Genomic DNA, 17,296 nt, shown 5'->3' on the forward strand with positions numbered 1-17,296 from the left:
CGAATCTCAGGAACTACTGGTCCGATTTGAAAAAATCTTTCGGTGTAGATAGCCCATTCATCAAGGAAGGCTATAAGCTATATATCATCACGCTAAGACCAACAGGAGCGGAACCACGCGGGGGAAACTGCGGAGCGCAGCTAGTTTGTTATATGAAAAGTCTTATTCCAGCGTTTTTAAACGTGAATATATTAAAGTTTATTTTTAACCTTCAGTATTTGCGTAGGATTTGTAATGTGATTGATGTGAAGTATTGAATTAACACGAAACATTCCAATAATTGTCGAGATGCATTTAAGCCAATTTATCCATTACCATCAATTGACAGAGCTAATAGCATTATTTACAATCGTATGTATGTTTGGTAATTAAATTAAACCATAGTAGTCTAATAAATTTAATTAAGGTATATTAGAATACAGACAGAACTTGATTTGGTTTGTAAAATATTATCTTAAACTACTTGAATTACAAAATTGCATTAAGCTGAGCTAAGCTTTTTCATCAAAACATTTTATTCGTTAAACTACACTTATTTTATTGCATTATATTGAATCATCTGCACTAATAACATAAATGGAATAGATTAATTTTTCTTATATTTGCAATAGATAAAGTCAAAAACTACAATTGATTTGTAAATTCTATCACCAATCAAAAGCTTCATCATTCCATATAGGTCACATATGCTATATTTTTTTGTAGTTTTAACCCAGTTCAACGCGAGCAGCTTGTTAATAAAAACAGATTAAGGTTCAAATTTTTGGAAACAAATCACACTATCAAGTGTCGTGTGAAAAAATACACTTCGAATTAATATGGGACCTGATTCCTAGTTCTTATTTCTTAATAAACCTCCACCTGACCTCAAGCTTCATAATATTCATCGGATATGGTAGCAGCATCTTTTTGCGAAGCTGCATGCTCCGTTATACAGCTGTGTGTTTGATATGGGACTTTCAACTCTATTGCAAGGTAGTAGAGGATAATGTGTGGAACAGTTGCTTACGACTAAGTAAATTTATTAAAAATAAATAGATGAGTTCTGTTTAGTGGTAAGTAGGGAATTTTAATTGTTAGTACTTTTATTTGTGACTTATGAAGTGTTAATTTGTTAATGGGTATTTCAATTCGTATGAAAAACCTTGTTTTTTTAGGTGTAAGATATTGAAAATATTAAATAGTAAGTCTGTTTAGAAATAAAATATTGAGCTTAAAGTTTGATTAAGGGACTCAGACACATATCATACACAAAAAATTATATTATTATAGTACCAAAATAACTCTATCTTTCTTATTCGAAAGTTATGGTCTCTATTACAATTTCAAGTCTATTTTACAATATTGAATTAAAAGCACAAATATACGACGCTTTCAAACTAAAACTCCAAAAATTATTTATTCAATTAGACTTCTTTTAGAAGCACTTTCGAAACGTCAATACATATTTTTTACATTTACCGTCAATACATATTTTTTACATTTATATGAAAAGAAGCTGTTTAACATACGTGATAATCCCAATCTTTTCCCAATACACCGATCAAAGATGTATAACCATCAACACTTAAATTAAGGCTTATACATGCGCTAATAACCTTGACCATACTTGACGGATCTCAAACCTCTCCCGCTGCACCTTCTTTTTTCCTCGCATTTTGTATTTAAAAAGGTACTAATCAGTGTAACAAAAAATCCTCGTCAGGGACTGTTTTGTTACTGATAATTTATTAAACATAAAATTTTCAGAGCTCTAAGTCAGCAGGTTACGAAGTTTATAGAGTATTTGCGGAAAAATCGATGACCACGGCACATTTTTTTTCTAGAAATCTATTAACTTTGGAAAAAAGTCCTCGCGAGCAATTAAAGATCAAAGACCATCCTATTTTATATATTTTTTTCGGTATTGTGCTTTATGTTGTACGAGACTTTATAGAGGTTGAACATAGTCGAAATTGCCGGGTAACGCCTTAAACTCTATTTATATACATATTATTAGTAAAGAATGTGCAAACCATGTGCTCAATGAAATTCCACCTACATTTTTATGAGTGACGTAGTTTCTACGTCATCGTTTTTAGAAGCACATGACAACCAGTTAGCGTATATTGTAAAGATATAAGTTATAAGTGTTTTATATAATTGCTTAATCTGAATTTTTATCTATACATGTAGTCATGTATATATAAAACTCAAAGGTGACTGTGACTGATATAGTGATCTATCAACGCACAGCCCAAACCACTGGACATATCGGGCTGAAATTTGGCATGCAGGTAGATGTCATAACGTAGGCGTCCCCTAAGAAAGGATTTTAGAAAATTCATCCCCCAAAGGGGTAAAATATGGGATAAACTTATACCATGAAAATTTATCTTTTCCACGCAAGCGAAGCTTCGGGCAACAGCTAGTACTAATATAAGTATGTAGTAAAAACGTGTTTCTGAGAGAAGAACCGAGCGTCTATAGATCAGGAGTATGATTTTCAGCTCATTACAAAAATAGTACTACTCAAAGAAAAATCACAAATTAATCGTGATATTTTGAAGTCAATCTAGTATATATCAAATATTTTATTTTTCCTGAACAATTTTTCTCTACATGCATTTGAAATTCAAACTAATTCAGAACTTTTTCCTCAAATACAAAATGTACCTATGTTACATTGCCTTAATTGTACGCAAAAAACTGGGTTAATTCGATTTGATATACTTGTAAAGGTGAATAATACTAAGAATTAAGAACCATTTGAGTATTACACATCCATACCGTCGGAGACCACTATTCGTTGAGTGATATGTGACACATGGCGCTTGCGCATATAACGTCAAAAGCGCCGCACCAAGACACATTGCAAAACAAACTTTAGCTTTTGGACACTAAGATCTATAGTCCATTGGTGGGAGGGTGGACTGAAAATAATATTACAGTTTCGGGCCGGTTGCGCAACCGATGTTATAATTATAAAGGTAGGTTTAACGTGCACACGCTATTTAGTTCAAATAAGTTTAGTGTTTGGGAATAAAATAGATTTTGATGTGTATGTTCGTGTGTACTGTAACACTGTCTAATTATTTATTTATTTATTGAATCAACACATTATTTGTAGACGGAAGGAGTATATTTTCAAGCTACATTTTTGCGTTAAAAGCTTAGAAGTTTAGTCAATAGTTGAATAAATGTATGTTTCATTGTTTGTTTACATATTAAGATAGATATAGATAATAGATTTAGTACCGAACATGTACAGAAATTCCACGCTTAGCTAACTTAATTATAAATCACTAAAGCAGTGAAGCTTTGCACCGCCAGAAATGTAGAGAGTATGATGAAATTTTTATTATTTTTCTACAATTTATTAACTATTTACTACATATGACCTAAAGTACTTGTCTAAGGTGCTCAGATATGTCTGACATCTGTGTCTGACATAGTCTTTAAATTGAAAGACTACATAACATTTGGTTTTATCTAAAGGGTATCGATGCATGAGGAAAGTGCCTATGTATAGCTAATTTATTCGATTTTGTAGAAATTGAAATGACCTTCCTTATTAAACGTATCAGATATAACATTGGTTTTTATTACCAACAAAACAATTTTGAATTAAGTAACATGCATAATTTTATATTGTGTATAGTTTTTCAATAAATGATTTCTACTTTCAACTTCGTTGAAAGCTTTTTCGTTTTATATCGTATATATATTCGTTCTCTGAGTGTGGTTGAATATGAGTTTTGTTGATCGAGAAGGTTTGGTTCTTGACTATGTTTGCCTGAAGGAAGGTCTATAACATAGAAATCTAAATAACAAGACACTAGAAGTCGTAAGCGTGCGTGACCTTGTCGCCACTCAGGTGATTTGCACATCACCAGTGCATTCGTCACTGTTCAGTTGCTCTGGAGACGTATGAGTGTATACATGGTGTGTTTCAGCAATTCCCATTGCGGAAATTCTTCCACAAGTTGTAATTATACTTATAAAGGAATAATATTTCATCGGAAAATATATTTTTTTAGAAATAATGCCGTTTTTCCTTAAAATTATAGAATATTTACAAGTATTACGAGTGTCACCATAGTAATCGAAATAACAATGAATGACACAGTCGACCATTCTTATTATCACGTTTGTTCGTATTGGAGCAAAAAGTCTCATATACTTAGGGATGTTATTCTAAAATAAACCGTAAATTCGTGCGTTAGGATACATATTCAAAAGCTTAATTTAATAGATAGTTAGTTTTCACTAAAATCAAGCTGTCCAATAAAAGGCATTGTTTACTTGTGTGTACTGTTTAGCTTTCGGTTTGAATGTGTTGATTTTGGCGACAGCGGTTTTCATACGAATTATGACATTATAGCCCTTCTATGTGTCTTGTTATTTAGATTTCTATGGTCTATAACAAAGGTCTGTAACTTTTATATTATGTATTGCTATATTATGTTTAATTAGAATTTTTACTTCTTGTCAGGGTGTATTTTTTATATTTTAGCTTGTTATATATAAATGTCGCATCCAGAACTAGGACTTAGGTTAGGCTAATTCACTAACCTCTGAACAAAGAAAAAAAAACAATCATAAAATTTTATAGCGAACTCAACAAGGACACAAAGAGTAATATTTAACTATGTATGGATGTGGTATTAATTTGGAATCAATATAACCAACTCCTATTAGGGTCTGGCGCCAGGTGGCCGTGAGATCTGTCTGTTTGTACGTGCGTATATATTGTATATGAGTAATAGCTTTCGTCTTTGTCCGAGATCTAAAATATTCCTTAGTAAAGTAAGAAAGGTTTAGGAAGTGGGAAAGGATGATTTCTCCTGACATCAAAATCACCAAGGCATTCCTGATCTTATTTTTAGCTGCTTTGTGTCACTATGAATCTTCTCTCAATCTTTTACACATTACAGGTAAGCCTTGTAGAGCCTTGTAATAACGCAGAAGACTGATGAAGCCGTTCGTTTTAATTATGGAAGTTCTAATTATTATTTGCTTTTAAATAAATAACTTTATGTTGTGTTTTATGAATATAATAAATTGCCATAAATATACTCTTTTTGCAAATAAATAAGGAAGGCCGTACTAACTGTAATGATAATTTTTATGAACTTGGAATTGAAAGAAAAAATCATTCATCCCAAGCAAGCGGTACTTTCTTTAATATTATATCCCGTAGTTTTCACTTACGAGACCGCGCCCATCAATTAATTCTAAATGTCATATGAATCGGGCTTTTTTGTTGTGCTACAAGTAATGAGCGGGAGCGACGAGCGGAGCGATGAGCGGAGCGACAAGCGGCGCGAGGCGATTTATTGGTGCAAATGTTGATAGCTTTTTTTGTAAGAGCTTTCTTTATAAATTGATTGTAACGAGCTTATAAATTCTGCTACTTATGTCGCATGACAGTATATTTATATTTCTAACGACTGGTCTTGGAACTGAAAGTATACTTAGTAAGTTCTGTTGTAGCTGGTTACGTTATTTTCATACAACATATGCCATACCTTTAAAATGATTCAATGTGTATTAGCTATGCATTCCTGACTTTTCTATTCATATTTTAATATTTGATTAATTTACAAATCTACACACGCTCATCTAGTCTCAAAGGCCTGCCTTTAAATGAATGCAAAGGCTTAACCACTGAGCCATCTATACTGCTAATATATCTCCTTACATAACATTAAAAGTACGATAGACGTACTATTATACCCCTCCGCGTTTCTCTCACATCTTAAACCCTTATCCTCGACATTTCAAAGGTAAATTTTTGACCAATTTTGCCAGAAGCAACGGTTACACAATTCGCAGGTTATCATTTTTGTTCATTAAATTTATTACGGAAAATGTATTGCGATCGTTAATACTCACGTTAACACATATAGAGAAGTTTAACTTGCGTATTTAATTAAGGGGATATAGTAATGTAATACATGAAATTACTTGTACGTGAAATAGATGAACCTTTCGTGGAAATTAATGTCATGTTGTATTCTTTATTTGTGAGTTAGGTTTTTTTGTAATAAATATATTTTTTTATTCGTATTCATTTTATTAACACACGTTAGTCGTAAAATATATAAAATTAAAATGATAAGCCATACCTAACTTGATTGATTTTTAAATTCGTTTAATATCAAAATATACATTGGTATTTACCACCTGCGTAAAACACCTTAAAAGTTCTCAAATATTTACATAACCCTAGAGTTTGAATAAATTTATCAAGAACTGAATAAAATCGAGATAAAAATTGCATAATGTGCTAAATATCAATAAATTAGCCTTAGCAATGATGAGCTACAATCAGTGTAGTGACGCGCGGTAGGCCTGGCGTAACTACACGTTTGCGATTTAATGGGACTGTACTTAATAAAAAATAGTTCATTTGCACAGAATATTTTGTTCTTATTTCAACAAAGAAAGCTCATACTTTAATTGTATTTGTTGTTTATAGTTTTTCATGAAGAGTAATGAAAAGCAACGATTATTGAAATATTTATTTGTAGCTTTTCAGCTATCTTGGTCGATTACAAAGCTTTTTTTCAACAAAGTTACTTTCAACAAATAAATAAATTGTGACAAAATGTAATAAGAAGGTAAGGTAAGTATAAAGTCAATAAAAACATCATAAAAAGTTTGAAATTACTATACATCCAGCAATTGACATATTATTATATTCAAATCAATCAATCGTAAAAATTTTCAACAAACATAGTTATAATAATCAACAAACATAAATTATAAATTATAATTATAATAATCCACTAACTGTTTACCTTCACATCGGTATTTATGCAATAAAAATTGAAATTGTCCCTCATTTAGCAGACAAATGGTCACTCGTCAGGGCGCGGTAGTCGGACATTAGGGGCCACCCGCGTACGTAATGAGGGGTCCGTTAGCTCTCACACTGGAGGAAAATATTATGGATTTAAATCCCCGCCCATTAGTAGCCGAGTCACAGGCACTGTGATTTTTCATGTGCAAATATCACTGTTAATTTTGCGGATAGCGTATGGAGTGATTTTATAGAGTTATTTTGGCAAATATTAAAAAAAAACCAAACCTTTTTTTTAATTTGATGTAAAATTAATGAAATCTTTAAAAACTAAATAGCCTGAATAGAACATTAAGGTTTTAATTGATATGCAATAATTTTAGCTCGGCTGAAAAAAGTACCTACGTGCTCAATTATTTTAAACTATTCGTAAACAAATCGACTTTTTAACAATTTATACTGATTTCTTCTGTATAAACCGCTTGTTTCATTCCAAACTGACGTATCGCCACCGACAACATATCAAATTAAAATATAATTAAAAAAGTGCTGACCCAATTTGCTGCAAGAGCTTAAGACTTTTACCTTTAACAATCACTTAAAAATGATTTACGGAGTGACATTATAATCTGTCAATGGCTAACCTTTACCTTTGGAAATGTCAATTATAAAAACCGCCCGGTGTGGAACGGTCCCCTTTCAATTATGTAACCCTGGTACTTCGCCGTACATTTTTGATAACATCTTAATACAAACTCGTCGCAAATTTTCAAGCATATATTATAGCAATTAGCCCGGTTCACATATTATTAAATAATTATTTGAAAATCTTAACTGATGACTTAATTTCGATGACCTTTGCGTATGAAATATATTATCGATTACGATATGGTTGTTTTAAATTATGGTTATTTTACGGAGTTAATTTAAGGGCTTCTTGAGTTTTGTGGTTGGCAAAAAATAATTAAAAGATGCGTTTTAAATCTTTCTTGTTTACAAGGAATATTCAGTCGATCTTTTGGTTTCATTTGGTTACAAAGTATATATTAGATGTGTAGAATTCTTTAGTAGCAACTTATTGAACTTATTACTAAGATTTATGCAAAATTAGAAGAATGTGTGTGAACTCAAAGTTTTCCTTTGACGTACCCAGAAGAAACACAAGTTTTACTGCACTAGGATAGTTCAAATATGTATTGTCAATCAATTCCAATTGAAACATGAAATATAAGAAATTCATTCAACATTTAATTAAATAATATATATAAGATCGGTATTTATACTATCTCTAGTATTTACAATACCAACACTGCACACTATTCCCATCAAAGTACCTACTCGTAAAACAAAAATATTTAACTTCATAGGTAGGTATAAGGAGCAGCGTCTCATCAATAAAATGTCTAGATATTTTGGTACCGGCGCGGGTAAGTCTGCGACAGCCACAAAAATACAACCGTGTATCTAATTTCATATTCTTATAGTATACGTGTGTGTGTACGTATATGTGACGTCACGGCTTGCGAGTGTGGTAATAATTAAGGGCCGGTGAACTAAACATTAGAAGTGAGGATGGTTTTTCAAGAATAGTAGAGAAATTCTCTTATTATTATGACATATTTACTCTTGTTGCTCTATGTATTAATATCATCTTAATTCTTAAAAGCTTGCAATGTGCAGTTATGTCGATTCGCCATTTTTTTTAAACAATTTCTACTTGACTTTTTAGAACACTAATTAATATAATAAACTATTAAAAGTAGTATGTACTTACATTAAAAACCATAATTATAACTCTCCTATATTGGTACCTACTAACAATATCAACTCCTTACCAACAACTAAGATCAACACAAACATTTCAAAATCCCAAACTGTTTATACTTTGATTTTATTTTAACAGCGTCTGAAAACTGAAAACATAGTATAATGACGCTCGGTTATTCTGTCTCCTCGCAATAATTTTACACCGTCTACATTAAGTATAATAGATGGCAAGGTGTACAATATCATCAACAATACCTTTTCTCAACTAAGGTGTCCAATTTGCGGGTTGACAGCAACTAAATTCAATGACCTGGATTTGGCGTTCTCTACACAAATTAATAAAGAAGCTATAAAAAATGGTCTGAGCCCTCTTCATGCATTTATAAGATTTCTAGAGTTCTTACTCCACTTGGGATACAAAAATGACCCCCGAGTAAGACAGTGGCGAGTCTCAAAGTTGTCACCTGCGGGCATAATTACTGAAGACCGAAAAAAAACAATTCAGGCGCAAATACGGGATCGTCTGGGTATACTAGTAGATGTTGTACGTCCGAACTCTGGAACAACTAATGACGGAAATACTGCTCGAAGAGTTTTCGCTAATGAGGAAAGTCGCGGCATATTTGCAGACATATTAGGAATAAGTAGATGGCTTGTAGATGACATACACGTAATTTTAGTGGCAATTAACTGCGGTCTACCGGTAGACTCAACGAAGTTCGGAATTTTTTGCAGAAATTTAGCCAAAAAATATGTAGCTAATTACAACTGGCACCCCATGACGACGACAATGCACAAAATCCTTATTCACGGCCAAGAAATTATAGAAAACTCGGTACTGCCCGTAGGTGTTTTATCCGAACAAGCTGGAGAGTCCAGAAATAAATATTGGCGATATGACCGCGAACATCACAGCCGAAAAGACGACAGAAAACACACAATGGAAGACTTATTTCATAGGGCATTGGAATCGTCCGATCCAGTTATATCGAATACACGTTTGAGTATGCGCCAAAACAGTATGAAAAAATTGCCTTTGCCCTCTGCTGTTATCGAAATGTTGAAACCATTTCAATTTAATGAAGAAGAAGATGAACACAACGAAGAAGAATCATATTGTACTGAAATTGAAGACAGTTCACTCATTCTAACAAATGAAAATGACGTATTTTTAGTTTAGACATTTTCACATTTCATTTCACTCCCTTAGCTACATATTTTTTCCTGCCAAATCCAAGGTCAAGTTTATTTTAATAATTTTACAAACAAGGAAACTTACAAATTTATGTAATCCTCTTCATAGTATAATGTGGTATAAGTATATAAATAAAGAAAAGAAATAGTAATTGGGGTACCTACTTACCTTTATATGAAAGTATGAAATAAAAATATTGATAAAGTGTGATTTAGGATTTTATACAAAAAAATCGTTAAAGAACCGGTACTTTTTCAGAAATTAATATCTCGCGAATCCCGCTCTTTTCGCGATCGGTTTTTTTTGTGGAAGTAGTCCATACATATAACTATGTTTTGAAGTAAAAATAATTTGCCTATTCTTAAAAGTTCAGTCACAAAAAAAGAAATGAAATTTTGTTATTTATGCGATTATCTCGAAATTGCGAAGTCACAGCTCTTCCCCGAATGGATCGAAAATTGGCCCTATGGCTAGCCTTGACGCTCGCAATGCAAAAAAATGTGTTATAATGGTAGAAAAATTAATAAAAAATTAAAATTGAATTATATAAAATACCGGTACTTTTTATTCAGATTGAATTTTTTCGAAAAGTATGATAGTGAGCTTCATGGGAGTTTTACTCTTGCGTTTGTCATGTATATATCCATACATTCATTCAATAAAATTAGGCTGTCGCAAAAGAAGGGTCAAAAAAATACTGTGCGTCTGGTCCCAGTCTATATATAATTTTCCGTATATCAAAAGTTAATATTATCTATCACTGGCTAGTCTTCGAGAATTTTAATGATACTGAACGATATAGTTTTCACGAAATATTTTTCATTAGTTCGTTACGTAATAATTTATAAACGTCGTTTAATAGTCTATTGGAAAATCTTGTAAGAATTTTATCCTCAATTATCATAGATTGAAAAAATGTTGACATTTAAGAAATAAAGGTGGCTGAAAACAGTTTTTACATAATCAAAATATATTAATGTGATGCAATAATATGCATTATATGGATATTTTATGTCAGATAGGTGGGAAATTTGTACACAGATTACACCAAAACATTGCCAATTGGTTTTATCACAATTTTTCTTATTGGTCTTCTAAATCTGCTATCAGTTATTACTACACATTTTAAGAAATAAATCGGGCTCGTCACATAATCAGCGATTTACACTGAAATCGAGTCAACACCTCTTCTCGACGATTATCGTACATCACATAACATTTGATGGCTTTGGCCTCACATTATTCAGTTTACGAATTTCATCGAGAAAATTCACTTGTATTTTTAGACGTACGTATGGGGAAAAATTAAAGAGCTTTTTGTATTATGAACGTGAATCTAAGAATTGGTCTACCTCTAATAATACCTCTTAATTTGTAATTTATATATTAGAATGACGCATTTTGAGGAATGATGTCGTAGAAGAATGGATACCATACATTTATTCTATTTCTAACCAAACAGACAATATTTAAATATTCAGCTACATCTCCATACCTGTATGAATGTCACCAAAAATGCACTATCCATCAATAAAACCTCTAATTTCCTAGCTCCATACATTTATCGAGTCAATATCATACCCATTGAGAGCATTGAGTCGAGACTGTACATCGGATACACGCGTTAATCGCAAGGACACGGCACCAATATACTGTTGCTATTGTCCAGAGTCAGCCATCAGTGTCGATGGCTTCCCATCCACTGGGAGACTAGGAAGTTCAAGGATCTGATGTATTCTGGCTTTACCTTTGCCTCATTATCAAACTAAGGTATGGAAGAATAACAGAACCAGTTGATCTTTGACATAGTTCTTTTTCGATGTCAATTTCTAAAGACAAATGCGATATTTGGTTCTTCAAGGATGCTATTATTTATTTAATTGACTATATATTCTTCTTCTTATAATTAAAAATCCTACCCATAGGTTGCCTGGTAGAAATCGCTTAGTAGCGATAAGGCCGCCTTTTTAGCTTTATAACATATTGTCTGTTTCTTTTTTTACATGTATTTACTTGGTGCTGAATAAAGTGTATTTATTGATTATTTATTTATTTATAAAGAAAGACAGACAATTAGATCTGTAACGTAGTTTAGTTTCGATGCTAATTTCACAAGGTAACTAGGAAACGAATAAGTTCAATGACCTGGAGAATTTTTGATTAGATTTTGGTGAGAACAAAATAAATCTAGCTACCTAGATACCGTACTCTACAGTAAGGTAAACGATGACAATTTTAATGATTTAGATTTTTGTGTATGTCAAGACCTTAGGTCAAGACATACTTGTCAAGGGATTTTTGCAGACTTATAATGTTGATAAAGTATGGGTGTGCTCTAAGGGTGTGTTAAATACTTATTGATGTTCAAAAATAAATACAATATACGAAACAGCGGGTGTGGAATCCCTAGATATTATAAACACGCACGATACAGTTATGACAGACATTGAACTGGTGACATCAGAAACCACCATATAAATTATTATTATATAAATTATTATTTTACCATCAAATTTAATTAAAACATTTGAATTTTCATATAATTTGCCCTTGTGCAGTAATTATGTGTAAATGTCCTTTAACTTGTCTTTGAAATAAATCAATTATCTGAATATTATGCCACTTATACTATTTCTTTTGTACAAACTTCGTTCATTCGTTATTATTTCATTAGTCAACACCAAACAGGTTGGCAATGTGCTCGGATAAGAGATAATTAATTAAAAATAAAATATACTATTCAAATGAAGTTAAACATGAAACATTATAATAGAATGCTCGTGTTATGCTGTGTCCACACAGAGCCAATAAAGGGCAACGAACGCGAATTCTTTATTCGTCTTAATCGCTACAGTCAAATTCAAGTAGTTGCTAAATGATCTTCAAATTACTGTAATTTAATTGTAGGTATCCAAAATTACATATTTTATTAAGTAAATATTATATGGTACACATGATACATTTAAACATGGCTAAAATGACTGAATGATTTAATTAAATAATGGTAACTCGTTGTCTCTACATTTTTAAGAAGTTGGTATTTCTATGAGAAACATTTTGAGGTTGAATATAGCAGTCTCCAAATCATTATGCCCAATTCTTTCTCCTGTATTTATATTTACATTTTCAAAGAAATGCATTTGAATTTGAAATTAAATTCCTTCGTATTAATAGCGTCGTAGGCCCAGTGTGGACGTAGCATTACAGGACAGAATGACCGACAGAGCGCATCGTACATAATGGTGAACCGGCAACCCGTAACGTCTATTATGAAATAAAAGGTTTTTAATAAGACGTCGCCATGTGACTTAGGACTATAGACTACAATGAAGGTCAAAAGCTCTAGTTTGTATAATTTCCTGTAGGTGCATCGGACGGTTGGTAATAACTTTATTACGATGGTAAATGAAGAAGATTGGTTAGAAAAGAGCTAGAAATTATTAAGTGTGAATTGTCTTTGAATTATGTCCTGTAGTACTTTTGAAAGAATGTTTTCTATGGAGGTAAAACACAGGTCTTATTAACTTCGTCGTTAAAATTATGAAGTATGAACAGTTTTCTTAGAAAATTGAATTATCATTTAAAGAATGTACTAACATATAAAGCGAATCATGAAAATGTGTAGACGATGTATAAGATGAGTGATGTTAAAAATATTTTACACAAAATATTTACGGACAAACATTTTAGACGAGACAGCAAACGTGTGAGTTCCTAGAAAGTTTCCAGCATCACATTTTATTTATTGCCAATGCCATTTTTACGTTAAATATTTGTAGTACTACATATCACCCACCAACGAACAATAAACACGAAAAATCAAGCAAAAATTCTATCTTGATCTAAAATCAATGCCAAGAATTTCACAAATGCTAATATTTATGGGATAAGTTTTGAAAAAAATGATCAGAGAACTCGCAGTTTTGACAGTCACAATGACTGAACGTTTTTAAATCAAGCCGAGACAGATTTACAATCAATAATGAGAGAAACGAACATTAACAAAGGAAAAACGACAGATAGCAACCAGATAGATAAACATTTCAGAAGCACGCGGCAAACGTAAACACAGCAAGCGCCACTCACCGAAGCTTATGAGCAATTAGACTTAAAAAAGATTGGAAATTGTATAATTTTATGAGTCACCTAACGATCATTTTAAATTAAATTCTTGAAGGCATAAATCAGAGGAGGAAATGAAAACTTCTGTTTGTAATATTTGGAATTGCTTATCTAAAAATATGAATGTATGCACAAGTGAAAATAATTCTCAAAAAGACTACAAATATGTAATTACATAAAACTAGAGAACTTGTTAACTATAACAAATGGTTATTCGAAGAATTGACCTGTCAATAGAGCAACATCATAATTGAATAATTATTAATTATTATCGATAACATTTAATTGAATTATAGTATTGTTCCTTATCGGAACGACGGTGTACCTACAATATAATATTTCTGGGAAATTCCCAATTATCGTAATTTATTGCTTGGCAACGGATATCTCATAAAATGTTTTAGGACAGTCACTTGTTCTCTATGCAGATTAATGTCAAACTATATTACTGAATGAAATACCATATTGGCAAGTGTCCCTACGTTTAATTTAAGCCTTGGCGGTACGTTTTTTACTTTGTGTTTCTCTATCGAAACGGATGAGTCAATTCTAATGCATTTGGCGGTTGCTATATCACTTTTGCTTGGATAATGAGGCGTTTTCATAATTAGTGTCAACGTGAGGCTAGATTTTATAGCTTTTACGTAGGAATATGAAAGTGCAACTGCAAATGAACCGAGATTTTATTCACACTTATACATTATATTTCTAAGATATGTTCTCGATAATAGTGGCAGTCAATTTTGAATCTTAAGTTTATCATTTCGCATTATATTGTTGTTTAAACTAACCAAATGTCACGAACACTTACGAGACGATCCGTCGACCGTAAAGTATCTGATACTTATTGAATTCAAATTCATTGATGATTCAACAGATGAGTCTATTGCAGATTTGCTATCGGATTAATCGAAGGTAGTTGTGACGTCACTCCACGCTCCAGTTCCGACCTGTCCGTGCCTGTCTGACAAATGTAGCGTTACGGCCTCTTACGTGAACTCTGCGCCGTTTTTTTGGCACTTGCTCCGATATTTCCGGAGCGCTTGAACTTTCTACTATTGGATTTAGTTTATCTGCGATTGGGCCATCTTTCGATCAAAAATTATCGAAAATAATGCACACAAGAGCTTTTGTGTGCTCGAGCGTTTGTGCTCAACAATTGTCTGAAAACAATAACTGGCTTACACGGTTCACGTACGGTTGTTGAATTGCAACAATTCTCAGTTGTGAAGTCAAATACATATTATAAAAATAATGACCAGATGTTCGATAAGGATGCTTTAATTAAGGAGTACTAGTAAAAAAGCGTTACTAGCTTTTATCTCACCGGTTCCAGCGGAGCGTGGGAACCGAGCAAATTTTACAGAACTGTTAATAATATACGGTTTAATTTTTTGCTTACTTAACAATTTGAATTGTCTCAATTCATTTATTACGTTCAAAATCAGTTCCCACCGTGAGATGTACATTGCGGGATTTAACGATATCGTATTTATAGTTAATCATTGAATAGTGTTGATGTACGTGCTGTATTGAGAAGAGTTCTGATAATTTTCTCCAGTTCAAAGGAATGGTAGCGCTGACGTCTGACGTCTATATTTTGTTAAACGCCCCGGCTTTCGAGATTTAGTGAAATGTTAAGTTTAGATACAATATCCCGGTTACTGGGAGTGTTGAATGTTTCTAAACATGGCTTTAAATTTGTTTTACTTTTGTACATTTCAGATGCGTTTTAAATACTCTGAGTTTTATGCAAATTTACTTCGAAATTAAAATAAATGAAGAATTTAACTGTCTTTAACAAGAAGTACACAAAGTGGCAACGGAAGATTATTTGAATAAAAAGCGATCTACGTTTTAATCTATGCAGCGTATAACAATGATAATATCTTTAAAACACTCGAGTGCAATTAAGGCGAAGAATTAGACTTCTTTTCCTTATAACCGTTTGTGAAGGGTGCATAATAAGAACAAGTTAAGTACATTTAGTACAGTCTACGTTTTGCTACACTGGCCACGTTTGACTATTTACACTGCACCTAAAATGGATTCATAATGGCTACTTGTTTGTACGATACACCTGCCTCGGCGTATTTGTTAGCAATAAAATTTATGAGTGTCTTTAATATTACGATTACGAGTAATGCGTGTGTTATGTTCTTAGACAAAGACATGTGATATGTCTTTGTGATGAATTTGTCTAGCGGAAGCTTTTGGAAAATTAATTATGTATTTGAATTGTATTAGATAAACATAGAGACTAAATATCTCAATTTTCATTGACTCTATGTAGAGCACTGTTTTATAATTTTTCGACTTATTTCTGTGTCATTTTTAAGAACTCATAAATAAACATAATTATTGGTTGCTATTTTTAATACAGATGCGTGGACAATAATGTTATAATGTGTCATTAAAAATTCAAATCGGTAATCTTATTGTTAGTGTCAATCAACTCGTAATGTAATTATCATAATTTGATAAACACACCGCGAGTTGGAAGCGAGACATGCAACAGCATAGAAGTTGATGATCGAAACTAGTGTAACGACTGAAAACTAAAAGGGGCTATACCTCGAAACGCTCGCTTCGACGACGTCAACTTCCATGCACTTACAGAACACAAGACACTCACTGTAACCAGGCTTGTAGACCGCGCGTATCCTCCTAATCAACTTGCCGGTCCTTCTCAACGGAGGCCCGAGGGCCACGGCGGCATGGCCCCTCCTTTCCGCGAACACGATATAGTTCTTTCGATTCTGTAACGGCACTTCGAAACGTCCGGAGCACTCGAGTGAATCCTGGGGCAGTTTGAGCCGGATGATGGCGTCTTCCCGGGGCCAGCGGCCCTGGCGGCGCAGAACGCGGCGGACTTGCACCGTGGCGGCGTCTTTGGCGAGCGATTGCACGCGCGCCTCGAAGGCGGCCGGGGCCCGGTAGGCTCGCCACGCGACGTCCGCCCGCTCGCAGTAGAGGCGGCGCGGCGCCGCCAGGCTGCCGACGAGGCAGAACAGGGCCCAGCAAAACGCCGCGCGCGCGCACGTCCTCATCGCGCCATCGCAGCGCACTCGCGTCGCTCACGTCGGTGCGACCCTAGCTCGTCGGCGGCCGGCGCGCGACTACTCCCTCCGCGGATTCACGCCCCGCTTACACCGAAATAGTCTACTGTGCGGGCACGCGCCGATATATCTCGCCCGATGATAAATTTGCGAGTGCTCGATCGTAATTAGCGGGTTAGCGCCTGATCGGGGTGCGTTCGAGGGCCCCTTATTAACTTTTTAGGTGAATAGTTGCCTTTCGGCTCGTATAATTTGACCGATAAAGCCGCCGTTTTTTACTCCGTATGTACGTTTTAAGTCTGATGCTAATTTTTCTTGTAAAAAACTAATTCTCATGAGTTACGTTACTACAGGTGAATTAATATT

At 33.6% G+C, this 17,296-nt stretch overlaps 1 protein-coding gene across 2 annotated transcripts in view; it reads right to left on the reverse strand.

Annotated features, from left to right (window-relative positions):
- vn (membrane-bound neuregulin protein vein) overlaps nucleotides 1-16,995 on the reverse strand; it is a 55,601-nt gene extending 38,606 nt beyond the window's left edge. For both annotated transcript variants that reach the window (XM_089700467.1, XM_089700466.1), the window contains exon 1: nucleotides 16,507-16,995. In XM_089700467.1, coding sequence (XP_089556593.1) covers nucleotides 16,507-16,921 — 415 coding nt within the window. In that variant the 5' untranslated portion in view covers nucleotides 16,922-16,995. The remainder of the gene's footprint in view (nucleotides 1-16,506) is intronic.
- Nucleotides 16,996-17,296: the final 301 nt, after the last annotated feature.

The sequence above is a fragment of the Colias philodice genome, chromosome 11 (genome assembly GCF_061535455.1).
Source record: "Colias philodice isolate Cphi_HAF_F1 chromosome 11, ilColPhil1 Martin Lab GWU primary, whole genome shotgun sequence".
Taxonomy (NCBI): Eukaryota; Metazoa; Arthropoda; class Insecta; order Lepidoptera; family Pieridae; genus Colias; species Colias philodice.